At 48.3% G+C, this 27,769-nt stretch overlaps 1 protein-coding gene across 3 annotated transcripts in view; it reads right to left on the bottom strand.

Moving 5' to 3' along the window:
* Positions 1–27,769, bottom strand: part of RAD51B (RAD51 paralog B) — a 684,164-nt gene that overhangs the window by 67,085 nt on the left and 589,310 nt on the right. The window contains exons 11-12 of one of the 3 annotated variants that reach the window (XR_006381711.1): positions 10,218–10,384; positions 9,148–9,434 (exon numbers count right to left, since the gene is read on the bottom strand). The exons of 1 other annotated variant lie outside the window; for it this stretch is intronic. Coding sequence is in view for 1 of the 2 variants with exons in the window: in XM_044231192.1 (XP_044087127.1) it covers positions 10,323–10,384 (62 nt within the window). In the remaining variant the exon portion in view is untranslated. Of the gene's footprint in view, positions 1–9,147; positions 9,435–9,642; positions 10,385–27,769 lie in introns of those variants that run through there. One more of the 3 variants, XM_044231192.1, reaches the window with a different exon arrangement.

Below are 27,769 nucleotides of genomic sequence, written 5' to 3' on the forward strand. Positions count from 1 at the left end.
GGAAGTTAAGCGTAGTACTTGTAATGTGCTTATATTTCTTGATCTCAAAACACCTCCTTCCGGAGTGTTTCTCATGCCAACACTCTAGTCGGTTACCCACTCAGAGTATCCACACACTATCTATGTCCATACATTTTTAGTCTGTCCAGCCTAAAAAGGTTGGATTTTTACATTTTAAGCATCTTATTATATATATTTCAAACTTTTCAGTGCTTCTAAATCACTCTGGAATCGTGACGGGAGCTCTCTCTGTTGGTCCATTATGAGCAGTGCTGATTCTGGTTACATTCTTGGGCAGGTCATGTGACCTCTCCTTCTCTCACTTTCCTTCTATGCAACATGAGGATAATAATAGTTCCTCCCCTACAGGGCTGGAGTCAGGAGTAAATGAGTGAACCATGCAAAGCCTTTAGAACAGTGCGTGGTACTTGGTGAAGCTGTGCTACATCTTGGCTCTTATAATTATTTAAAAGATCTAATAACACATGAACCTTTTCTCTTACAGTCACAGAATCTGCCATTTTGTTGTCTCCAGACATTGACATTCACGCCATCTTGAGGGCAGCAAATACATTCCCAATCAAAGTGCCTTTATTGCTTTGCTCTATAGGAATACTATTCCTGTAAAGACTGTTGATTATAGTTAAGGCAAGACATCAAGACCCACTGTCAAGTCTGTGGAGTCAGTCAGATGGAAGGCTGAGTACTTGTGCCTTGGCCAAAGGAAAGTTCCTCCTCTCAGCTTGGGGTAGGGGAATCTAGCAGAGTGGGTTCTCTTGGGGCTCTTTGGTGCCACATTTTACCCTAATCCAAACTCAAAAGGGAGCAGCCTCCTCAGACAGTGTGACATTGCCCTAACAGTCAATCCCAGTCCTATGAATTCAAAAGGCCACCATGAAGATCCCTTGGCCAAGATAATTCTAGTGTGGCTTCAACCTCCATAGCCCAGCTCCACTTCCATCTCTGTACTTTGGGGCACAGTGCTGAATGTCACAGAACTGCCCTGCAGAGAAGCACCAGCCCAAAGGTTTCTGCTCCACCCCAGGGCCGCTAGCTGACCTTTGACCTTTTGCTCCATATTCTGCTTCCGGCTCTTACAGCAGCGGTTACCCAGGCTGACTCCAAATGGTCAGTTTCCACCAACTAAGCCCAGAGGACTTTCTGGGCCGGAGAACCTTAACTTCAGATAGCACGCAGGCCACATAAATTCCTCAAATATGCACCCCAAAACAAGAGTCCCCGGGGATTCAGTTTATCTCACCAAGTTTCAGCTGAGGGAAAAACATTCTAATGGCATGTAAGGAAAGCTGTCAGAGAACTGTTTTTGCTCAACATCAAATGCATTCCAGGCCTTATCTAATCAGGGAGTCTTCTTCACAGCTGATGCAGAGGCGGTTCCTGGGCCAGGAGAGAGGCCTTGATTTTAAATACAAAATGATGGTTCTTTTGGCACAGGCAAACCTGGTTGGCAGCTGGAGGTTCAGAGTGACCCCTGACCCTCTCCCACAGTTCCTCCCGAGTCCTGCTGCACAAAACTAAGCCATGCTCAAATCCCAGGCTCTAATTGGCTCTGGTTTGTTTTGCTTTTCTATTCTATCCAGACCTTCAAAAGGCGTTTCCATAATTGTTGGAGGCATGAAAAAGGCAGGTTTCAGCTTTCCTAACTGGAATTGGAGGTAATTACTGTCTTGCACATACGAGCCGGTACATGCTTCAAATCAGATGGCTCTGGGTTGTTTTATAGTGTAGCTGGGCCTCTGAGCCAGGAGAGGGAGGATTATGGAAGCTTCCAAAGGCTCTATTTCAGAGAAAGAAAAATTCGGACATCTCAGAAACCGTGAGGGAAGCATCCATATTTTTCTGTGGTTACCTGAAGCTCTGCCCAAGAGATTTGGCCTGAAAAAATTGTGTCCTCAACCCCAACTTTTCTAGAATGAGGAGGCTTTTCTTTGGTCCTATCTTTCAAGAGACAGAAGCTGACACCCCACATAACTCCCATCTTGCTTGTAATCTGCCTCTGTGGGCTTGGCCTGGGCTGTCCACCTGTGAAAACTCCGAAGGGGGTAAACTGAGTCAGGCATGGTAAGAGCCACCTCTGAAGAACCAGATCAGGGATTCACTTCCGGATTCTCAGGACAGCAAACACAAACACGGGCAGTCTCTGGTTTCCGGCGCACACACACCACCCAGAATGCGGACTGGGAAGCAAGATGCTGTTTCAAATCTCAGTCTGCTAGCGGTGTGTCCATAGGCAGCTGATTCATATTACTACTCCTCCACGGCCTCACCTCCAGAACGAGAATGGTGACTGGCCCAGCCTCACAGGTTGCTCTGACATCTCAGTGAGGTCAACCTTTGTCAAATGTTTGGCCTAGTATGTGCATATGACACATACCCAATAACGGCTATTATTAATAAACATAATTGTCACGGGTACAGCCATGAGGGCCAAAGGGACCACCTTGAAAATGGTGGAGGTTTTTAAGACTCTAGAAATTCAGATATAGTGGAAGAAAAGTGGCTGCAGGAACAATAGCAGGAAGGGGAAGCGCCGGGACAGCCCCCAACTCAAAGTGTCTTCCTTCCCTAGGGCATCACCTTAAACACATTAGGTGGTCTGAAATTTCACAGATGAGAGATTTAGTTCTGCCTTTTTTCAACAATATATCTCAATGAGAACTAGCTGGTTAAGCAGCATTCACCCATCAGTGCAAACTGGTTTATTTGGTTTCTTCCTAATAACTACACACTCAGCAGCTTGGGGGTTAAGGAGCTTGGGACTGGGGAAGGAAGAGATAGTACTAAGTCAGTGTCATAAAGCACTGCCTGGGACAAGGCCAGTCCAAATTCCTAGAGATCCAGTTCAATTCACTCACTGGCCCACAGACAGCCTGTCTGGCTCATGGGACAAGAGGAGCTGGGAGTCAGATGTGTGCTGGGGGCCCTGAATGGCTTTTTTCATTGTTTTGTACTTGCATATGGACATCCCTTAAACAGCCTCTTCCAATGGCTTCCAGAACTGTCTGCTCTCTGCGAGCACCTCCTTCTCTGCCAGAGAGAGGTTACATATGGCAGCCCAGGGCACGGGGCTCAGACCTTGCTTCTCCTTCTGCACATCACCCCTAAATTCTATCTTAGGAGGGCTCGAGCCTATCTCTGTGTTGCTCACTCCCAACCCAACTTCTCTCTTGATGTGGATATTTAGTCGCCTACTGGACATCTCCCTTTTGTGTCCCAAACTCTCGCACAATCCCTGATGCCACCAAAAACGATAAAAACGAAACAGCGCATTACCAAGGTCTCATGTAAATGTCGTCATTGCAGATGATCTTGCAAATCTGTTGACTTTCCTCTTTGTACCACGTGCTCATCTTTCACAGCACATATGGCAATGTATAATCACATATTTACTTTCATATTTATTTGTGTAACATCTGTCTCCCAGTAGACCCTAAGCTTCATGAGGACAAGATGAGGTCTATCTGCCGCCTGTTCTTCCCGACACCTAGACCAGTGTCTGACATAGACTAAGTCCTCACCATATATTTGCTGAATGAATGAATGATTTCAAAGCGGACGTGGGTCCCTGGAACAGGAAGAGAGTTTCTATGTACAAAAAAAGGCTATGAAACCTGGCAAAAAGTACTTGAGATCACATCTCATTTTCCCAAAATGGGCCATTTGGCCACTTCTCCTCCCATTTGGTGAAGTTTCATGTTTAATAAAAGCCCTGAACAGTTGGAGCAAACACATAGGGCTTGATGACGAATTTGAGGAATGGCAGCAAGACTAAATGACCGATATGCGGAATGCCTAAATTAATTCATAAACATGGCCGGCTCTCAATTATCCATTCCAGTGGATAATCTAATAGCCAGTAATCTAATAGTTTGTAATTCAATAGCTTATAATCTTGAAAGTTTTACATGTGGCTTTTGTGAATTTGCATTAGTACACATGAGTTCTGATGGTTTAGGAATTCACAATACTCGGAGCTCAGATGTTCAAGGTCACCATCCCCAGTCGCCTATTAGGGACTTCTCTGGGCTCCAACCCCATGTGGAGAAAATACTGCATTGTGTTTGGGAGGAAAGCACATTCGGTTTCTTTTGTTTGTTTCTTTTGTTTTTCTTTCTGGTTTTGGTCATAAGAATCGGGGTCCAAACTCCAGCTGTGGAACCTACCTGCTCTGTTTACATGTTACCTGGCTGGGTCTTTCTTTTTGTCATCAATGCCTACCTCCCAGGACTGCAATGAAATTTTTCAGGAAAAATGAATGGGAACCACTCACTCTGGTAGTGCAAAACAAATCAAAAGTGGGGATGGGACATCCAAACTCTCTGTTTCCTAGCTGAGGAAATAAAGATACCCCTTTTCATCTTTTCTTTTCTTTTTCTTTCTGCCTCAAAGGGATGTCTCTTCCAGGCTTGGTGGGCTAAAGTAAATAGGATCCTTGCTTTGCAAATCACATTTGGTTGTGAAAGCTTCTGCTAATGCCTGTACAAATCTGAAAGAAAAATGCTGTCTTGAGCAATCTAACATGAAAAACGGGCCGCGGGCCCTCCCTGGGCTCCACCAGCCCTCTCAACAATACAAGTGATGGTGCATTCGTCTGGGCATTTGCCCATGTCATCTTGGGTCCAACCAAGTCTCAGGGTTAGAAAGTAGAGACATCCTAAGATCCAGGGCTGATCCAATTTTCTGTTGGGGGGGGGTTGTCGGCTAGAACCCCAGAGTTCCCACCTCCTTTTCCTGCCATGAAGTTTATATCTCGAGGGAAAACAGCTGTCCATTCTCAGGCCAACTGGGACTGAAGCCAGCTGTTGCTTCCAGATGCCAAGAGCCAGATGTACACCCACTCTTCTCTCCCACTCCTTGAGTGAAGTGAAGTCTTAAACTTTACTGAATTTATTAATAACCTTCTCAACATGCTAAAAATGCATTTCCTCAGGCTCCCCCTCCAAAGAATCAGATCCAGTTAACTCAGGTTGGCCCAGAAATCTACATTTTAAACAATAACACTACCAGCCTCATCTTTTCTTTTCCCTAGGAAATTCAAATGTCACTGATCTGAGAATCATCCTTTGAATGAAAAGTCTCTATAGTGAAGGCAGTGAGTGGCATGCTGGTAAATGTTTAACTAGTTTGGGAGTGGAGAAAGCCTGGTTTGCAGCTTGCTGGTTTCTGAGATGTAAATGTTCCCACCACGGTCTGTTCCAGCTACCAACATGACATCATGATTTTGAAGTCGGGAAGAGGAGTGTGCAATCAATCCTTACAAGCTCATAGGAACTGGTTCCAGCACGCCACTGGGTAGAAACCTCTAGACACCTCCAATTGGTGTTTCCTGGGCTTTGGCATAGAAGGGCCACTGTTCAACCCACGATGTCACATCTCTGAGTATTTTTTTCCCCTCAGTCCTTAGCTCTTTGAAGGGTTTGTTTTGGTGACTGGTTCCCAGAGACCTCTAGGGGTTCCAAACCAGAAAGAGGAAAGAGAGAAAGAGTTCCAGGAAAGAAAAGGCAATTAGCGTGGGATGTTGGCCTCAGCCACACTGTCAACCTTGTTCGACCCAGCTTTCAACAGGGAGGATGCAAACACCTGCTTCTGCCTTCATTTGATAAGCTTTCTGGTCAACTCCCATAAACCTGATCCTGCTGACCTGGAGAATGATGAAAAGGCTGAGTGTTGGGGACCTGAGGGGATGAAAGGGGATGGGGGAGGACCACGGGGTGGTCATATGACCCGGGGTCGACAGCGGCTTAAGGCTTCCCCTTTGTCTCCCTGCTCTGGCCCCGTGTTGGAAGGTTCTGGTGATTTCCTCCCGCCCCCGACCAGGCCAACAGATGTGGAAAGGTCTCCGGTTCCCAGGGATCCGGACACAACCACTTGTTGTTTCCCTGCTTGCAGACGGGGCCTGTGATCACAGACAGAACAGCTACACAATCACTCACCAAAGAGCTGAGCCCAGTCAGGTGCGAGGTTCCAACCTACTCTGCATTTCTGCAGCAAGAAATTGGATGGGAGTGAAAAAGAACCATGCCTCTCCCTGTGTTCTCTAAGTCGGCTTCATAGGAATGCTGAGAACTCTGGGAGAGATCGTGTCTTTAGCTCTTTCACGGTGATAAAATCCTCATGGATGCCATAACTGCTTGAGCACACACCACCTTTCGGGCCGGCTGCTTTATCTCGTGGATGAGAGTAAGGATCCCTGCCCGTGTTAAGCCTGGAGTTTGAAGGACACTGCTCCTCCAATCGGGATGTCTTCTGCAGTCCATTGAGCTTTCACTGAGCATTGGATGGAAAGGAGAGAAGAAAAGGTAACAAAGGAAAGGGTGAAGGTATCAGCCTCCTCATTTACCTTAATTATTCAACACAGATGGTCTGAGAAATTTCTCGCTGCTTAGTTTCCTCTTGCTATGCACATGAGTGGGGCAAACAGAAGCATGAAAACATACTAACTTCCCTTTAATAAGGAGCTTGTCTCACATCAAGTCCATCCTCAAGAATAAGCTGATGCCTAATGGTATATTTTCTAGCTTATACAACAAAGGATGGCCATTCCAATTGGACACAAAGACCCGGTACATGTATGTCTCAGGATATAGTACATTCACCCATAAATGCTGCGAGTGATAGAAGGGCACCCTTCTTTCTAAAGCAATTATTCTCAAAGTAAGATCTGTGGAACCCTGGGGTTCCCTGAAACCCTATGACTGTGTCTGCAAGTTCAAAATCATTTTTATTGTAATACCAAGTTATCATTTGCCTTCTTCATGGTGTTGACATTTGGGTGAAATGCTGGTCTCAGACATTGAACTGGGGGTCATGGTATCTTTACTGTCAAAATGTCACAGGACAAAAAAAAAAAAAAAAAAAAAGGAACCCAGTTTTGACTTGAGTGTCTTCGATGAAGCAGTCAAAATTAATGTTCTGAAATCTTGCCCCAAGTGCAAGTCTTTTTTGACTATTCTGTGTGGCGAACTGGAAAGTAAGCATTCTGAAGCACAAAGGTGGTTTTCAGGAAAGCCATTCGTGAGAGGAGGAAGTTATGAGCTGAACTAGCCCCTCCATGAAACACCATGTTTGCACAAAAGGACGCAATAACCTTGACTATTCAGACTTGGTTCCTGGACAGACACTTTCTCTCAAATGAACAAACAGTGCTTGTCACTTCAAGAAAGATGACTGACAGTAGCTGCTGTCAAAATAAAAGCTTTCAAGCAAAAATTAGAATTTTGGAAAACTTGGATCTGCAGCTTAACACCTTCCCAATATGTGAGGAAGTTTCTGATGAGACCAGTGCTGTCATTAGCAAATGTGAATTTCTAGTTTTCATCATGAAATATATCCAATTTGGAAGATCTGCATAACTTAGTAAAGCAGTGTTTTCCAAATGACTCATACAGAGCATCATGGGATCACACGAGGGCAGAAAAGCCATGCAGAGCGCGAGACAGACCAAATGGATTCTAATGTAACTGAGCATGAAAAGTTCATTTTGATACCATTTCAGGTGTTAAACTGCAACTAACATTTCATGAACTACCACTTGTTGAGTTTTGTTAGAGCATCATAGAAGAATTATAGGCCACCCCCACTACCCAAAAGTAGAGCATTCCTATGAAATCTTTTGTAAGCTGAAAAGGCATTAAAGAGGCAATCTCACCTTTAATTTCTGTGGAAAAAAATCTTTTGAGGGTCCTCAAACTCCAAAATGCTTCTCATAGGCTTTTTTCATACCTTAGGACACATCTTGCTAACGAATGCACCTCAGAGACACAGTTCAAAGGTCTGGTGGCTGGACACTGGGATGCGGAGTGTGGTTCCCGGGGAAGGGGCTGGGCGGGGCGGCTCTCGCTGGCCAGGGTACGCGCCGCCTCTATCAGGGCTCCCCACAAAACAAATGCTGGATAAACAGTATTTTCGGGTTTTTTGTTTTTGTTTTTGTTTTTGCCTTTTGTCATAAAAGCGAAAAATGCTCTTAGGATTTCTTTTGGTTAATGAAAATAGGCCTACCTCCCAGGACTGCATGTGGGTCTTTCACAGAAGCAAAATGGTATAAAACAGACTTTTTGAAAAGTGGGGGTACCTGTAACCACAATTATCTGAAAAAGCTGTTAAAATAGCTCTCCCTTTTCCAGCTACCTATCTATGTGAGGCTGGGTTTCCTTCAGATACTTCAATCAAAACAACATTCAACATTCACAGCTGATTGAATGCAGAAGTAGATATGAGAATCCAGCTGTCTTCTGTTAGGCTGGACATGAAAGAGATTTGCAAAAACGTAAAACACTGTCACTCTCCTCACTAAATTTTGTTCTTTTTGTTGTGGAAAACACAATTATTTTTACAAGACGCTTGTGTTAATTTTAACTTTTTAACAAATAAAAAATTATGAATTTAAATGAAGTAATAGATACGACTATTCCTATAAATGAATATTAGATGGATGAACAAATAAATATTAAATATTCTTTTAAATATTCTTCTATTTTAATTCTTAATATGGTAGGTAGTTTAATTATCTGTTATTGCCTAGCAAAATACTCCACAACCAAGTGGCTTAAAACCACTATCATCACTTGTTACCCTCATGGTTGCAAAGGATTTGGAATTCAGAAGTGGCTGAATGTGATAGTCATCTAAAGGCTTGACTGGGCTGGAGGATGAGCTTTCAAAGCGTCTTACTCACAAGCCTGGCCATTTGCTGCTGGCTCTTGAGAGGGGGGCCTTGGTTCGGCCTCACGAAGGTCTCTCCCAGGATACTTAAAACATGGCGGTGGGTTTTCTCCAGAGCCAACAGAAGAGACCAGGCAGAAACGTTGAGTCTCTCTTGGGATCTAGCCTCTGAAGGCACACGCCCTGTCTTCTGCCACTCCCTACTGGTCACTTAGACCAGACCTGATTCACGGTGGGAGGCGAATACACAGGGCATGAATGCTAGGAGATGCGGATCACTGGGGATACCCCCAGGATTCATCAGTAGATACTGCTCACAGAAACAAAGGCTTTTTGGGGTTTTCAACACATTTTGGTGTAAGGGAGTCCTTAAGACCAGAACATTTGAGAGCTGCTAGCCTAAAGGAGTTGATTCATATCTTAAAAGGGTCTTTGCCTCTTTTCCTCCTCCGTCTTCTTTTCCTTCTAATTTTTTTGTCTTGTTGCTTATAGTTATAACAGCACTTAGTTTCTTGCTCCATGAACTTGGAGGACACTGCCTTCTAGCTTTGTTTCTTCTGAATTGCAATTTATTGGGGACTCCCTGTAACCCTAGTTTGTTGGGGGTTTTGCTTGGCAATGCTTGGGGCTTGCTTCAGTTCTATTCACCCTCTGATCTGGCTCCATGAACAGTCTCTGCGTCCAAGAGGGGGTCACCAGCAGGCAAACTTGCGTCACTAGTGGGCAAAGACGACCAGCTCTGAACAAACGGCCTAAAGGCAGTGGAGAGAGCTGTGAGTGAAACGGAACAGGATCCCTGCCCTCATCTCTGCTGTTCTTGGAGTTTTCTGTAAACCCTTGTGGCACTCACTCCCCTGGGGGTGTCAGGCAAGCCTCCGTAGGAGCAGAGGTTCTGAATCCTTGTACAGACCTTCTCCTACCTGTGTTGTAGAAGACAGTAAAGAGAACCATGCACTGTGTGCAATTTTATTTAAAAGAGTGCCAGAATGTTCTTGAGCCTCTTAGTCTGTTTTTCCCCCCCCTTTGTGTTTCTTATCGGAAATGAAAGAAAACAGCCAGGGGAGATAGGATCTCAGGTCAAGAAATCCTAGCAGGTAATTTGCGAGTTGAAAACAAATCTCCCTTGAAATGAATTAAGCAGGTGAAGGGGATTCCGCTTCAACTCTTAAACCACACCTTATCCTGGCCTGGCAAATGACTTCCTTCCAGCCGCAGGCAAATCCCAACTCCCACCCACTAAATGCCTGCAGTTAATAAATGTTAAACAGCAACAAAACCCTGAAGTGGAAAAGGGAAGACTGATGGAAGGCCAAGATACCAGAAGGACCGCTTGAGAACCTTCCTTGGGAGCTGCATCCAGAGAAGGAACTTTCAAGCAAGGAAGCAGGGCCTGGGCTGGGGGTGTGTGTGTGTTGGTGGGGGGTGGGGGTGCCCAAGACATGACTGTTTTCAGAACATCAGAGCCAGGTAAAGAGCTGACTTGACTTAAAATGACTGTTTTTCTTGATCAGACCTGCCCCCTTGATACCACGAACCACGTTCAAAGCCTTCAAGTTGCCTGAAATCTCCAGAATCTGGTACTGAGCCCTGATACGAGTCATGCCTCCTGCTAAGGACGCCAGGACTGGAAAATCCCAAACTCAGGTCCAGATAAGTCCACTGAGGGTTGGCGAGGAGGTCGTCTTATAGGTCCGGGGAGAACCTTGAAAAAGAAGCATCAAGTTATGCTCCGAGGAATTCACGCAGCATCACTTTTTATTCCCACTTTACAAAACAGAAGACTGCGGCTGGGAGAAGTCGAGCAGCCCCACGAGCTAGTCAGCAGCAGAGCGGGGAGAGGGACTCGTGGGATAAATCGTAACAACTGTCATCTGCTGAGCACATTTGATGAGAGAGGCCAAATACCTTGTGCTCTGTGCATGTTAACTTTTTCATTTCTCCGGGGTTACTTCCTTTCTAAAGAAGTGAAACTGTCTAATTGAACTTCCTGCTATGTTGGAAATGCTCTGTATCTGTACTGTCCGGTCCCATCAGAGTCACCAGCCCCATATGGCTATTGAGCACTTGAAGTGTGCTAAGTGGGACTAAGAAACTGAATTTTTTATTTTATTTCATTTTAATTGATTTAAATTTAAATAGCACACAGCTGGTGACTACTGCATTGAACAATGTAGCTCTAGGAGGTTCAGAGTAGCTTTTTTTTTTTTTTTTTTAAAGATTTTATTTATTTATTTGACAGATCACAAGTAGGCAGAGAGGCAGACAGAGAGAGAGAGGAGGAGGCAGGTTCCTTGCTGAGCAGAGAGCCCGATGCAGGGCTTGATCCCAGGACCCTGGGATCATGACCTGAGCCGAAGACAGAGGCTTTAACCCACTGAGCACCCCAGTTCAGTAGATTTTTAAAAAAGCTTGCGAAAAGGGGTCGCCTGGGTGGCTCAGTCAGCTATGCTTCTACCTTTGGCTGAGGTCATGATCCCAGGGTCCCAGGATTGGGCCCTGCATCAGGCTCCCTGCTCAGCGGGCAGTCTGTTTCTCCCTCTGCCTCCCCCTCCCCATTCATGTTCACTCTTTCTCTCTCTCAAGTAACAAATAATATCTTAAAATAAAAAAATAAAAAATAAAGCTTTTAAAAACTTGGTAAGTAGAAAGGCAAAGGTTGCATCCCAGGCTGACAGAACCCAGAGCCCATGACTTTTTCTTCTCCCTTCTACTCCCCAGTGAGGTAGCCTGCATTTTGCAAAATGAGAGGCCCGGGGAAGGAAACTGCTGAGACAGTATACAGTCAGCCAAAAATACAGCCAGGCCCCCTAAAGGCCAGGTCTGTGCTTGAGTCTGATTTTTCTGACTGTGTCTAGAGGCCCCCACAGAGGTGCCAACAAGTGGCCTAACACCCCAGCTAGATGATCGAGACCCTGCACCAGCCGCTTTCCAGAGCTTACCAATAGTGGCCCAGTTAATGGAGGGTTCTATGACTCATGGGTCCCAACCCTGCTATTTAAACATCAGCATTTCCTTTTTTTGGGCTTAAGACTAATTGGTATAGAGGTGGTGAGTTCCCAGGCCCAGCCCCACCCTGCCGAAACACGGAGCCCTCAAAGGTGGAGCTACCATCCACCATGTGTCTGAGTGCAAACGTTTAACCCAAGCCGGCCCGTCATGCTGTCGTCAGCTTCCCTCCAGCCTCCCGGTATGCATCCCTGACATGTCACTCCCCTGCTCCAAAGCCTCCAGAGACACCCCAGGTTGCCCAGAACAAACGCCAGAGCCTTCCTTCCCTGAGCCGGCCCCACCCACTTCTCTGACCTCCTGTCCCAGGTGGTGCCTACCATTCACTCTACTCCAGTCCCTGATCTCCAAGCCGTTCTTCAACACTTGTCACCCTTGTCCTCGTCCCAGGCCTGGAATGTTCTTTCTCAGACTTGAATGTGGCTCACTCTCTCTTCATTCAGCCTCTACCCAAATGTCACCTCTTCAGAAAGGCCTTCCTGACTCCACTGTGTACAACAGAGTGCACCCCCACCCCGACCTCTCTACCCTGCTGTATTTTTTTTCCAGGTACCTATCACTAGTTGATACATGTATATATCTACATACACACATGCATATTTGTTGTTGGTGCTGGTTGATTGGTTTGCCTCCTATCTGTCACCCCCACTAAGATGTAAACAGGGTAGGGACAGACATTGCCTTTTTTCACTCCATATCTCCAGTGTCTAGAATAGAGTCTGGCACGTAGGTGCTCACTGAATATTTGTTGAAGGAATCAATGAATAAATGAATGCACGTGTGACTTCTTACTCTGAGCGTAAAGGGGTGCGGAGGGGTGGGGAGGCTCAGGCTTAGCTTACTCTACACAGATCAGGGCTTCCATGGCTTGGATACTGAACCATGAGAAACTAAGAGATCTGTTGGTTTAATTTCTTTTGCCCTGAGAAAGTTAAAGATCACAGATAATTCAAAACTCAGTGCCAAGTTCTCTATTTATAATCAAGGAATTCTTCACACAGAGGTAAACAAGAGCAAAGGACTGACAAGTGAACTGTGGGAGGAGAATGATGGGAAACAGATTGAGGAACCTGCATGCCTTCAACAGGCCTGGGTTCCCACCAGCACCCACTCAACCTTAGATCCAGAGAACCCTTAACAATTTTCAGTCCCAGGGTCACTTGGTCCAGGCCACCCAGGTAAGGGCTGTTGGGAGCAAGGTGGGGTTTATAAGCAGACACCAGCAGGTAAGTCCCATCTCTTTGTGACAATGATATCATACACCCAGGACAGCAGGTGTCTCTCCAGAATGCGCAGGCTCATTAAGTTTTCCTAAGACCTGGATTTGGGCGGGGGGGGGGGGGCGGATATTTCCTTTCCTTCTTTAAGGTATTCCACAGAATTGTATCTCTTTCATTTCATCTCAAAACTTCAAAGAAACAAAATAAGCAGTGTCTAGAAGTGTCTGACGCACAGGAGGTAATCAGTAAGTACTGAATGAGTGAATGACAACGTCAAGGCAAAGTGAAGAATGATAGCAAACACTGATCGCTGGGAACCATGGGCTGGAACCTCTACTCCAGCTCCAAGGCCTCAGTTTCCCTATCTGTAACACTGGCCTGGATGAGCTAGACTTGAATTTCCCTCCCAGTTCTGACACTCTCTCAACTTCTGAAAAATTGTATTATGGCTTTATTGTGGATTAGGTCTATCTAGCTGGTGTCCTACTGAAAGCAAGCCTTGCTGCTCTGGAGACCGTCCATTGTTTTTAAGCACCAGAGGTTATTAAATAGCAACTCTCCCAAAATATTTTTCATGTCCTTCATGAAAGAACGTTCTGGAAGGTAGCCATCATCAAAATAGGAAGTAAAGCCAGGCTGGTGTTCCATTTAGCAGATAACACAGATTCGAAGTTCCTGTCACCCCATATGGTGATTCTGGGAGCTTGACCAGATTTCAGAGGTTTTATATTCAGAGCGGTAAGAAATCATCTCTGCGGCTTATGGGATTTAGTACCTATTTCCCTTCTTTCCACAGCTCAGGGCTCTGGGTGCCAAGATAGGCTCCAGCGACTCTTCTCTCAGGGCCTTGGTGCAGCTGGTCTAGTGTTTGAGGATAACTCGCCCCACTGGCACGGCCAGGACGCCCAGTGCTGGCTCAGGCAGCTCCCCTGTCCACTGCAGCATTTTATTTTAAGCTACATGGAAGCCTGTCACTTCCCTCTACTCTTAGAAGTGTGCTAAAGCATGGGTCCAGTAGAATTCAGACTCCTTCTCTACCTTTCTGACTCTGTTCATGGCGTTGATGCACCAGGAAGAGAAAGGACACCCCTAGTCGAGAGTCTGAGAAAAGAGACGGGACAGGCTTCTGCTGGGGAATCACCCTCAGCCTCAGTTTCCTCAGATGTGAGGTCAGAACGGAGTGCTGGCGGGTTGCCCTGCCTCTTCCAGCCTCGGGATCCACCCTACCCCCTACTCCCAGCCCAGAGGCAGCACCAGCCCCTTCCCATGAGGGAGTCACAGGGGGCATGTTATGTAACGTCCATCAAGGCGGGACTCCTCTTTTTCTTTTCTTTTTAATGTTTTTAGGTACTCTAGGAAGAGAGAAACATTTTTATGATCCCAGTAACCAACAACATAATGAAAATCATGGCAACCATCGGCCTCATAAAACCCATGGCAAAAGCCTCCCCGTTCTCAAATAAGATCCTGGGAATTCCATGCTCTCTGAAGCCCTAAGTGGTCAGGACCTTGCTGAAGGCCCTGGGACGCCGGCTGATGGTTGATGAAAGGATTTTAACGCGCCACTGAAATTCTCTTTTCCAAAATAACCACTTTGAAACCTGTTAATTACAGACACACAACCAGCCCCAGCCCCCCCAACAGGACCCGGGGCTTTCACCAGGGAGAGCCCAGCTCCGAGGCCGGCTGCTTCCATGACGCTACACATGCTTTGTGTTGGGTGAATTAGCTTCAGGAAGAGAATCCAAATTAATTAAAACCACATGGCCCCTCCCCTCATCCCCAGGCTCCTACCCCACCTCCCTCCCCTGGAGACAGAGGCCAGTTCAGTCTAATTTGGTCCAGTGTTTTTGTTTCCTAAAATCTGTCTTGGGCTCTGGGCCATTAATAGGTTGCAGCTGATTTTAATCTACATGAATCAGACCTCGCTTCTTTGGTTTTAAGGAGATTACAAATTGTGTGTCCCACAAACGGGATGGAGGGGAAAGGTCCTGGGGAGGCCGGGGGAAGGGGACAGATCCTGGAAGTCACAAAAACTCTGCTCTCCATTAAGTGGGTGGGTTTGAATGAGTCTGTGATCTCTCAAAGCGGGGGGAGGGGACTGAAGTGGAGGCGGGGGTCTTGCGGCAGTGACCCCATGGTAGGAACACAGAACCCAGGCCTTGTGAGCAGAATTAAAATCAAGGGTCTGGAGGAGCGGAGAGGTCTCTACTCACCTATCTTCAACACATCCATTTCCCAAGTGTTTCCTGAGCACCTATCCTGAGCTAGAACAGGGCTCTGTAAACCATGGCCTGTGGGCCAAATCGGACACACAGCCTGATTTCATAAATAAAAGTTTTGTCGCAACACAGCCATGCCCATTTGTTATGGATCATCTATGGCTGCTTTAGTACTGTGGCAGAGACCTGATGGCCCACAGAGCTGAAAATATTTACTACGTGCCCCTTATCAGTAAACGTTTGCTGACCCTCAGCAGGAGAAGCACCCGATAGCTGTTGCACTTCTGTGATGATAAAGGACAGACGTAGGACCTACTCGGTTCCCACATCATACCAAGATCTAGGTCCTTCTAAACATCTCTCTTCAGTGTCTTCATGTCATTTAACCGATGGCAGTAAAAAACGATGTCAACAGTTATGCCACTCAGTTAAGGGTTTAAAGTACTCGCCCCAAACAGCCCTACCCTTCCGCTTCACAGATGAAGGAACAGAGTTGCTAAAAGAAAGCAACTCGCCGAAGGTCCCATGGGAAACAGCGCCGTTAGGAAGAGCCAGGCCTCCGTCCGTCAGATGACGGTGATGAAAGGAGCTGGGGGGCTTTAACATGAGACTACTTCTTACATGTGTTGTACTGGCCATTTGCAAAGTTTTCATGTATGGGTCTATAAATAATCCAGTGAGAGGGTCAGAAAAATATCCCTCCATTATTTATTTTTTTTTAAAGATTTTTATTTATTTATTTGACAGAGAGAGATCACAAGTAGGCAGAGAGGCAGGCAGAGAGAGAGAGAGGGAAGCAGGCTCCCTGCTGAGCAGAGAGCCCGATGCGGGACTCGATTCCAGGACCCTGAGATCATGACCTGAGCCGAAGGCAGCGGCTTAACCCACTGAGACACCCAGGCGCCCCAATATCCCTCAAGTTTTTAGGTAAAGGTGTGTAGCACTGAATCTCAGTGGATGGGGATAAGAATTGGGCCAGACCCCTTGAAAAGTGCCTTTATCCAAGGCCCAGTGGCTGGTGAGTGTTGGGGATACTCAGTGTAGGCCCTTGATGACTTTCACCCAGTCAGGACCCCAGGCTGCCCCACATGCTCTAGTGTGCCTATAAGATGGCCCTTGGCCTTCAGGGACCTCCAGGCTAGCAGAGGAAGACACAAGGAAGGGGTGTATTATGATTCCATGACACGCACAGTGATGGAGGGTACATGGGATTCTTGGGGAGGACAGAGAAGAGGAACCCCACCCTTCCCTGAAAACAAACCCCTCTATAAGGAAACCTGATGCCAAAGTTACTGACTGGAAATGCAACCAGGCCCCCTTCCAAGGATGTTGGGGCAAAGCAATTGTTGGGGTTATTGTGGGGCCAGGCAGGGAAGCCTAAAAAATCAGCATCCTCCCAGGGCCTAGTCTTGGCAGCAAATGGATGTTGCCCAGGAAACTGCTGCCTTGGAACAGGAGGGGCAAGTGCAAGTCTCTTCCTATAGGAGCCCATTTCCTCCAGGGCTAGGCCTGGCTCCAGGGGGAGACCCTTCCAGCCAAGGAAGGACAAGTCCCAGACTGTGATCACAGTTGCCTAGAGCAATCTGGGAGGTGGCTCTGTTGGCGCTTGAACAGAATCACAGGTCAACAGAGGTCTACACTAGCCTGCATAGAAGGTTAACTCTATGTAAGGGTCCCCAGCAAACAGGAGCCGAGAGGTCCTATGAAAGATAACGATCTATACCTCATTGTCTCCTATTCCACTGCTGTCTCAAGGTCTTTTTTCCTTGGCAAGCTTCTTCCTGAACTTTAGGCATTGTTTCAAAGGAGTTTCAGAATTCACTGAGGAGTCCTGGGTCCCAGTCTTTCTAGTGATGAGATTTTGAGTGAATTGCTTAAGGGCGATGGAGGAAGGCTCACCGAGCAGGGACGAAATACAAGACAAACTCCACAAAGCAAAAGCCTGGGAAGTGATCCCATTGGCATCTTTGAATTCCACCACCATAGGAGCCCCACGCTCAGAAACAGCCTGAAGCAGGGCTTAGACCTTGGCCTGTTAGAGGATAAGGTATGGCTCCTCTCGCTTCTACCTCCCAGGGAGCCCCCTAACACACTCTCTGACTGGTACTCTTTCCTTCCACCAGCACCAAAGGTTGTGGGTGTGATCCTCAGAGCTGTGTTGTGTCTAGACTTGGTTTCCTGACAGGTTTGGGCTCTCTTTCATGGAACCCGACAGCCAGGAGATTGTGCTACTCCTTCCTTGAGTGTAGACTACAGGAAGAACAAAGGCTCATGACCCTCACACAGGTGTACCAGGAACCCATGTGTGTTCAGGGCAACTGATCTAGCGAGGTACTATACTATGTTGAAGAACAATGGTGGCACCGTTGACTCTGATTTGATTGGAAGAGAATGCGACGTGGTTAATTAGCAGCCGCTGAGCATTTATTATGATCTGGGTGTCACATGGATGAATATAATGGTGAGATAGATGCTGAGGAGGTCGCATGCCAAGGAGTTTGTTTATAGAGTGTGGTTTCTCCCCGTACTGAAGTGTTCAGCAATGTCTGCTCACAGGCACATCATGGTGGCATTGGGTCAAAGTCCCCAACGTCACTGGCGCTGCCAGTCCGAGGACCCTGTACGATCTGGGGCCCTCATACAAGAGCAGAGTGCTTAAGTCAAGCTCTCCCCTTCCGTGCCACCACACAAAAGTGAGTCAGAAGAAAGCGGAGTGAAAAAGCTCATAAACACTTCCTGGGGCCGGGCTCACGAATGAAAGCTCCGAGTGGAACAACAAGCTTAAAAACACATACACGTGCAGGAATGTCCAGCTGCTATTGGAGGAGCAGATCGTGCACTAAAGTGGCTTTGGAGTGATGAAGGATGGAATTTTGCAGTTAGATCTCTACCTTCTCTGGTCCTTTAAAAGACACAGGGCAGTGGCTCCCCTGCATCTGCTCCCCCACCCTCTCAAAGTACTCTGTCCCTCAACTCACCTCTGATGCCTGGAGTTTTTGCAAAATTATATTTTGTGTACTGTATAAACAGGGACTGGTAATTAGTACAGGAAATGAACTTCACAAGCATCGAATGTGCACCAACCTGTGGCATGGGGAGTTGCCAAGTTATTCTTCTGAAGATTTTTTTTTTTTATAGACAATTTTTTTTTTTTTAATTTGACAGACAGAGATCACAAGTAGGCAGAGAGGCAGACAGAGAGAGAGGAGGAAGCAGGCATCCTGCTGAGCAGAGAGCCCGATGTGGGGCCCGATCCCAGGATCCTGAGATCATGACCTGAGCTGAAGGCAGAGGCTTAACCCACTGAGCCATCCAGGCGCCCCCTTCTGAAGATTTTTCATAGACTCTTGAAACTTTCTTTCAGCTTCCCCTTCGCACACTTGAATGTGTGCACACCCGTCATATGTGTGCACCTACCCAGACACAGAATTTCCCCTGTTGCCTCCAACACACACGGACAGAGGTCTGTGCGCACATACCCACACACTCCCGTTCTCTAAACTTCCCATAGGTCCCCACTACCTTCACGTATAAATTCAAGTATCCAGGCTTTTTGCCCCCTCAGCCTACGCCCAGCACACAGGAACTCGGAGCCAGAGTTACAGCCTGAAGGGCGCACACGTGCATGCGTGTACACACACACACGCACTCACACACACACATGGAGCCACATTCCAACTGGTTCAGTCATAGCCGTGACAGGTCTGGGTCTGCTTTGCTATTGTTTTTCCATTGCCTCTAACGGGACATTCGTGTCAAAGAGATGAACCTCTTTAGCATTTGCCCCAAGTCGGAGTGTTGGGAAGGCAGCTTTCCTTTTTTTTTTCAAGATTTTATTTATTTATTTGACAGAGAGACAGAGAGATACAGAGAGACAGAGAGATCACAAGTAGGCAGAGAGGCAGGCAGAGAGAAAGGAGGAAGCAGGCTCCCTGCCAAGCAGAAAGCCTGATATGGGGCTCGATCCCAGGACCCTGAGATCATGACCTGAGCTGAAGGCAGAGGCTTCACCCACTGAGCCATCCAGGCGCCCCAGGAAGGTGGCTTTTAAAAGTATGTGTGGATGGCAGAGTGAAAAGCGGGGATAGAGGCATCCCCCTGGGTCTCCTGCTTTGGTCTCACATACTAATGAGCACCGTTCTGGGTTGTTTAGGGCATTTCTTTCTTTGCTATTCCATCTGAAACCAGGCTGAGAGGATGGAGGCTCAGCTGAAGACCTTCGGCAAGTCCTCTCTCAGGGCCTTGCTTTCCTCCTCTTACGGGCTCCCAGTGTCCTAGGCCCACCCAAGCCACCTGAGCACAAGGCCTGGGTGGGGGGCCGCGGCCACATGAGCTAAGACTAATCTGGGTAGAAATTCAAGGAGATGAAAAGAGGCCCCGAGGGACCACTCCCCTGTGGAAACTCTGAGGGATAAGAAGAGCTGGTATGTAGAGGACTCCCGTCCCCTCCCCGGACAGTGGGAAGTGTCACACTGCATGGACAGAGGGGACACTGTCTGCATCGACAACAGGAACGGCTACTGCACAAATTCATCTTGTGCGTCCTAGAGCCAGACGGACGTCACGCATCTAAGAAGCGAACCAGCCTGGAGCTGTCTCGGCGGGTTGGGACAGGGGGCATGCCGTCCCTTGCACCCTTTAGACACCGCCGTTCACTTGTTGGTAGGCACGTGCAGGGCCGCGACCGCTTTCACACTCCTCCACTCTGCTGTCTAGAAGTCTGTGTACTTTGTCCTTGGCCACTGCCTATAACTTATCAGAAGTCCCGGTGTGCAAAAGTGAAAAAAGCAGATGCTATGGTTACAAGGGGAGGGGATGAGTTTGTTGTGTGTGTGTGTGCACGACGTGGTGGGGCTGGAGGGTGGTCCCATCTACCCTGGCTCCATCCTGATCCTTCCCCCAGCTCTACTTCAGGGACTCTGGGGGAGGGGGTTCCGTGGACCCCAGTTTGAAAACCATTACCATAAAGCACACCCTTTCCTGTGAGAGTTGTTGAACTTTAGTACAACAACTAAGTATGGTTGTGGCCCATACTTGGTGCGGTGTACAGAGTTACAGACCCCTTGCTAAAACTCTACACCCCTGAGCACAGGTCTGCAGCTCACAAATTGGGAATCACTGCACAGAAGCTAGAAGAACGGCAAGAAGTAAGACCGGGGTCCCAGATGGAGTCATACTATGAAAGGGCTTCAGGGTCTAGTGAAGGAATTTGTGCCTGATGCTATTCGGCAGTGGAGAGCCATTAAAAAGCCATGTGCAATTATTATTATTATATTATTAAAGCCTAGAAATGACATGATTGGACATGAACCAGAAAAAAAAAATTACTCCTTTTCAATTAAGTCCCCTTACCCACCTCCAGTTGTCTGAGCCTCAACATCCACTGTACCCACCAGGAGCAACTTCCCCCCAGAGCTTCTGGGTGCGTGTCAGTCCCGACATCACTTTCCTGTTTCCATCATCAGAGGGGCTGTCTGGCACGTTAGCGCCCACTGACGTACACAGTGAACACGCGCCTGAACGAAGGAACGTGCATGCCGGTAAACAGAGGGGGATTTATACTGTGTGCACGCCGAGGTGAGGTAGAAGCCCTCAGTTTTGCCTCCCTCATTCCTAAACCTTCTCACTCCCACCCCCAACCCCCCCGAACCCCTCAGAGAACTTGGTTTTATTTGCCCAGCCGGGAAACGCAGCTGGAGGTGGCACCCAATACAGGTTTGGGGAATGAGGTCACGTTCCCTTTACCTTGCGGAGAACTGCAAGAGCTTTCAGTCCCCCAATCCATCCGCGACTAAAATGAGGGGCCCTGTGAGCATGCGCCTACCGACTTCAGAGAGGGCCGTGGGGATGAAGATGTAATTAGAGCCTGTGAATGCTTTGTGCTTCCTGGATGAAAGACAACACTCTTAAGTTTTATTATCTACCTACTCTGCTTTTTTATTGTTCCAGTTCCCTTCTGTTTTTCCTTTTGGGGGTCTGTGTAAACTTTATTAGGTATTAATTTCAAAAAAGACCTCCTTGCACCTCAGAGAAGGATTTTATTTGGTGCCTCAGAGAATTTCTTTCCATAACCCGGACCCTCAAAGGATTCCTCTCAGTCAGGGTGAAAGCGGCCTGCGTGTATTCAGCTGCTCAGTTCAGTTCAATTTAACAAATATTTACGAAGCATCTACTAACATATGCCGAGCCCCGAGAGGCAGGACAGGCCTGGGAAGAGGGGGAAGGTTGTGAACTTTGGAGCCAGGCCTCCTGAGGACTGAGCTCCAGCTTGGCAGCTCTGTGTGGTCCTTGGAGAGCCTTGGTCACTTCTTGGAATCTCTGTTTCATCACCTGTAAAAGGGAGATAATCCCGTCCATCTCTTTGGGCAAAGTAATAAAAAGATATAAATCTCACAGCGAGTAGTGGGTGGCAGGTCAGTAATTTCCAGCCGCCCACCCTCTCTTGGTCTCTGGGGAAGAGGAAATGCCTCTACCTTCATTTCTGTCTAGTCTACCCTGAGGCCCTCTGTCTAGTCCCTGTTCATCCATTTTGGAAAGAATGCCAGCTGGTTAAACCAGCAGTTCTGGAAAGTTCTCATCTCAGTTCTCCCCAGCCCTGCTGGGCAACCCATTTCCTTGACACATTCCCCCTCTACCTAAATACCTCCCAGGCCTCCACATTAGTATCCCCCTCCACCCTCCCTTCAAACCCATTCCCAGGAGGGAGAAGAAAAGAACTTTCCCATCCCTTTGAGAAGGAGAGCACAGTGGAAATGGCTTTGCTCTGCTGCACCACTTCACGGTCTCCTGGGAAGGTGAGCTGCAGGCGGGGGGAGGGGCATGAGGCCATCAGGGTAGGCTGAGGTTGTCCAGTCCAGGCAGCACCAACACAGCACTCAAGGCAGGGCCTTTTCACAGATTCCTTCACTCCCCGGAAACAGCATGGTGGATGACCCTAGAATGTTCCCTGGCAGATAACACTGTACAGTCTGAGAGAAGTGCACTAAGCTGTCCACACGGGACCCTGTCGTGCCCTGAATGAGGCTTCTCGCTGTTTCTCAGGTTGCCAGGGAGGAGAGTGGACATAAGGAAGCCCCGAATAGGCACTGAGAGGCCAACACGTAGGAACTGCAGCTTCCGAGGGGCTGGGCGTCCCCCAGACTGCAGGGAGCACAGAGCTTGGAGGCAGCCTGTTCAGTTTGTTTGCTCTTTTAGAAGTGTGCTAGGAAAGCCAGGAGTTATTATTTCCCCGAAAGGTAGGCACTCATCAGGTGGGTGGTCCTAGCATTCGCCCTGGGCTTTGATTCCCTCCCTGTTCTTTTCAGGACCACTGGGGGAGTTAGTTCCCCCGGCCCAGCAGCACTGGGGGGCTGGCCGCACCGTGCCCCCGTGCTGGGTTTTCCCACAGGCCCCCACAAGGGCAGCCTGCTTGCCTCCAGAAAGCCCTGGGCGGCCCGTGGAGGCGGGGGGGGGGGCGGGGGTGGGGAGCAGGGCTGCAGCTGTGTGCACCCCCCCGCCCCCTGCCCGCAGCAGGCTTTGATCAGTTCTCCTGGGGGCTGTGTGCAGCCTGACCTCCCATCTCCAGTGCCTCTCAGGTGGAAAGTTCTGTTCAGCCTGTCTGTGTCTTCAAAGGCTCTCCCTCCTTCAGGCTGGACGAGACTGATAATGGTTCTCAGTTTGCTGTCCTGTGATCTCCCAGCAGCCCCCATCCTTCCATTGACAGGCTTCTGCTTGTTTGCTTGGGCTGCTTTGGCCGAACTCAAACCACCTTTCTGGTTGAGGAAGCACATTGACATCCTCCCCCATTGAGGCGCCTTTGATGGCTCAGACATGGCCTCCAGCCCAGACAAAGGTGACCGGGCCACCGCAGCTGGGCACCTGGTGAATCAGACTCTGGGCGTCGGGCAGGGCAGCCGTTGGAGAGAGGCAAAGGACTCCCTCAGCCCGTACCGTTCGGGAGGAACGCTCAGCTCCACCCTTCCCGCCCCAAGGCCCCTGTAGCTTTCTGCCCCAGCTCCCTGCAGGAATCCAGCTGTGGGGACTGAGATGTGCGCCACCTGCGCCCATGTCTGGACCTGGCTCCGTGTCGGAGAGGCCTCGAGGCCCGCAGATGCCAGCTTCCCAAGAACCCGAGCTATTCGCTGTCTTGAGCCGCAGGCACGAGGCCAGCCAAATTCGGGAAGTTCCTTTTAGGGCCTATTATTTCCAATGGCTGTGGCCTTCTGGCCTTGGTTCTCAGCCCAAGGGGTAAACAACAGCTGAGCGGCCACTCCGGGGCCCACTTCCAGCACGCTTCCACCCCCACCGCTGACCCTCAGCCTGGGCCTCCCAGCCCCCTGCCCAGGGTGAAAGGACAAGGCCTGGGGGACCCAGGTGGCTGTCAGCGAGTCTGGGCAGGATTGCTGCCTCACCAGAGGTCCAGGGGGCCTCAGAGCGGCGCGCTGAGCCTCCCTGTGTGAGGGGTTAGGCTGCATGCTGCCCTTCGGTTTCCTCATATTTAAAATGAGGGCGGCCAAGGGCAACAGGAGCGGTCAGGAGAGCATCCTTCTTCCCCAGCCTGATAGCACAGTGCTCTTCCTTCCTTTTGATCATACTCAAAACAACTGCGGCCCTAGAACAATGAGGCCGGGAGGAGGCCGGAGGGGATTTATTATGCTGTTGTCCTGTGGCACAGCCTCGCCTGACTTTATCTTGCACTGAGGTCTGCGTGGGAGGAAATCTGGCAGGCCCCTGGGTCACCTCCCTGCTCCTGCACTGCCTCCAACTCAGGACGCTAGAAGGCCCGGGAAGAAGCTGTCCTGCTAGCCCCGCTCCAGCCGAAGCAGGAGCCACAGGGAGATCAGTGCAGATCTCTCCCAAACTCCGGGAAAGGCACAAGACTCCAGGTGTCAGGCCTGCCTGAGTCCATCCTGCCGGAGACGGGGCCCCAGACAGTGTCCGTCCTGGGCAGACGGATGGGTTCGACCAGAGCCTTGCTCTCCAACCAGCTTCCTCTCTCTTCTCCTGCTGGTGGTGGTGGGCGGGGGAGTTAGCTGGATGGGCTGTTTGTGGACTGTCCAGCGTCTCACACGGGTCACACGGGAGAGGCCCCTTGAGTAGGGGTTTCATTCTGCCGCCCCCCATCCCAGGCCCATGGCCGAGGTGGGAGAAAGACTGGGAGCCTGGGGGCTGAGAGGATCTTGATCAGTATCAGTTGGGACTAGATTTTCCCGGAATGTGGATGTTTTGCCGTCCATCTGCTATTAGCAGGATCTAACCAGATCCTCACCCAAACTGTACTGTCAATGGTGCTAATATTTAGAAAATAAACAAACCGTTCTCATTAGCCAGCTGGGCACGGAGGGGCACCCGAACAACCGTCTTCATGAGTCTGGAATCTTCTGTAATGCTGGATTCTGTAATGGATTCAGCACAGGTCTGGTATCGCCATCGTTCCCCGGATGAATAGGGGAACGTGAATAGGCTACGTGACCTTTCAGAGCCTCAGATTACTCATCTGTAAGATGTGGATGAGAATACCAACCTCGTCGAATTGTTTTGAGAATCAAATGAGATAATGTATGTAAATCACATAGTCGGTATTAAAGGTTCTATAGAATATGGTCACTACTATTAACCACCATTTCAAATAGTGTGAGGCTCTCACCTGACCTCCTCAGATCCTGAGTAGCATCCTCAAGTGAGCTGTGGGCCTCGCTCTCAGCCATGAGCCATGTGAATCCACAAGGATCTCAGGAGGAAACAGACCTGTAGCCTAGAGCTGACAAAGTTTTCCTCAGACTCCAGCAGCAAATCTGGGCACTGGGCATGGTTTTCTAGATTCTCTCTCTTTCCTGTCACATCATCTCTTCCTGCAGCCCCATCATATTAGTTTCCTAAAGTGGCCGCAACAAATTGTCACCAACCCGGTGTTGGAAAACAACAGAAATTTATTCCACCACAGCTTTGGAAGCCAGAAGTCCAAAACCAAGATGTCGGCAGGGCCATGCTCCCCTCAAAGGCTCTCGAGGAGAACATGTCCCTGCTTCTTCTGTCTGGTGGCTCCAACCATTCCTCAGCTTGGGGCTGCATGATTCCAGTCTCCACCTCTGTGCTCAAATGGCCTCTTTTTCCTGTGTCTCTCCCTTTGCATGTCTCTTATAAGGACACTTGTCATTGGAGTTAGAGCCCACCTGGGTAATCCAGGATGATTTTATCTCAAGATCTTTAACTTAATTATATCTGTAAAGACCCTATTCCAAGGACAGTCAAATTCACAAGTTTCAAGGGTTGGGATGTAGACATGTCTTTGGGGGCTGCCATTTAGCCCACCACATCCATCTGCTCTGCAAAATGTCCCATTGGATTATGACTCAAGGGTCAAGACAAAAGCTTTCACTTGTAGCTGGTGACAAGGCTCACTCATGTCCATGTTGACATGACTGGCTCTCCACTTGGTCCCAAGAAAGAGGCGTGGTCCATCTTCGAAAGGTAATCTGGCTGTTGGTTCTTTGTTTCCTGGAGGGGAGTGAAGACAAGTTCCTCTTGGCCTGTGAAAAACTGAGACGTATCTGTGTTCTAGGGCAGCATTTAAATCAGAACTGTGTAGCTGGGCTTCTTGCTCTTAGCCAGATACAGTGGGGTTGCAAAGTCTGCTATGCCTCTAAAGGCTTATGAGGGAGCTGCCTTTATGAGGCGTGCCCTTATGAGGGAACGGTGTGTGTTGAGTCTCCTTCCTGCCAAGCCCACTGGAAGCATTAATTCTCCCAGTGCTCATATCTTTCCCCTTCTTCCCTTCTTTTTGCCATCCTCCTGAGGCCTTATACTCAGAGAACACACCCAGGAGACCCTACCCCTCTCTTCTCTTAAAAGCCTCCTCTGGCCATCCTCCCTTCTCAGGGCCATGCTCTGAGAGCTGCCCCCTGCTCTATTTCCTTCTTTAGCCCATGTTTGGCCATAAAAATCCATGTCTAACAGAAAGGACACTGTCCCAGGGCTTCCAAGCCGATCTCTCAGGAAGGTCCTTCTTTCCAAATTGCTAATGCTTCAGCTATCAGACTGTGAGAGAAGAAAGATTATCATACAGCAGTATTTTTTATTCTTCCAATCAAATGATATTTATATATAGATTTAACACAGGCCTTGACTCCTTCCAAGTGGTTTCAGGAAAGAAAACAGCTCTATGCCTGTTTCTTCTACCAGTCCAGTTCAGTGAGGGTCTGCGGATGGCCTGGCCTTTCTCCTCCACAGTTACTATGAATAACTTTGCTTTTGTTGCTTTCTCTGTAAAGGTGTTCCTCCTCTTTCTGACTTACTGATGGTAATGGGTGCATGTGTAGAGTTCAGCCTTCATAAATATGGGAGCTCCAAACACTGGATCACGTACTAACAGAATTTCAGCTCAAGGTGGAGAGTCATTATGATCCAACAGTCTTTGGAGAATGGGGCAGTTGTGACTCCCATAAGGACAAAATCTGACCTGTGCTTCTACATTGCTGGTGGCATGTAAAATCGTTCAGCCATTGAAGAAAATAGTATGACAGCTCTTCAAAGAGTTAAATATAGATTTACTCTATGACCCTGCCAGTCTACTCTTGCGTATATCCCCAAAGAATTGAAAAGAGTTCCTCAAATAGATACACATGCATGCAAGCTCATAGCAGCACTATTCAGATAGCCAAAAGGAGCAAACAGCCCAAATATCCACCAGAGGATGAATGGATGAACAAAATGTGGTATGTCCATACAGTGGAATATTAGTCAGTCAAGAAAGAAGTGTAGTACTGAACTATGCTATAAGATGGACGAACCTCAGAAATATTCGAGTGAAAGAAGCCAGACCCAAAAGGTCACATATTGTATGTTTTTATTTAGTAGAACTCTCCAGAATAGGTAAATCCATAGTGACAGAGTGGTGATTGGTAGTTTCTAGGAGTTGAGAGGAGGTGCAGGGGGTGGGGTTTGGGGAGCACTGATTGATGCCCATGGGGTTTCCTTTCGGGGTGATAAAATGTTAGATACTGGTGGTGATTGCTTAACATTGTGAAGGTACTACTTGACCCTGAATTGTTTATACTTGAACATGTTTGGTGTTAGGCGAATTTCACCTTGATAAAGAGTTCAAATGTTAAAAAAAAAAAAAAAAAACAAAAAACAACTACCGGGCACGCGGGTAGTTCTCTTCAAAACTATTGTTTGTTGAAGTTGTGGGGGAAGAAAGTTCATGCTCCCATTGTATTTGTTCCAACCTCATGTAAGGAATAGGAAGGGACCTTTTCATTTCGTGTTTCCAGAACAGAGAAGATTTGGGACTTTAAGGTGAAAAACGCCTATCAAAGGAACTAGGGCCATGGGGACTTCCTCATATTAAGGGATAGAAGGTTGGAAGTCTGATAACTGAGCTGTCATTCATCCGGGCCACTGGCTGGAGCAGTCACAGGCACCTAGTGCCTGTCCTGACAGCATTGGCAGCCCCATGTGGAAGTGGGGCGCCCGCACTGCGGGTATCGTGGCCATGATGCGCATGCTCCTGAGTCCCCGGAATCAGTGCCCAAGGTGATAGGGAACGCCCCCCGGGGTTGGTAACATCTGAGCCCAGAATCGTAGGAAGATTGAGACAGGGGACCCGCCTACAGGCAAGGAAGCACGGCAGCTGCTTGGCGTATCTGGGGAAGTTGGTGT

This window comes from Neovison vison, chromosome 13, assembly GCF_020171115.1.
Source record: "Neovison vison isolate M4711 chromosome 13, ASM_NN_V1, whole genome shotgun sequence".
NCBI classification, from domain to species: domain Eukaryota; kingdom Metazoa; phylum Chordata; class Mammalia; order Carnivora; family Mustelidae; genus Neogale; species Neogale vison.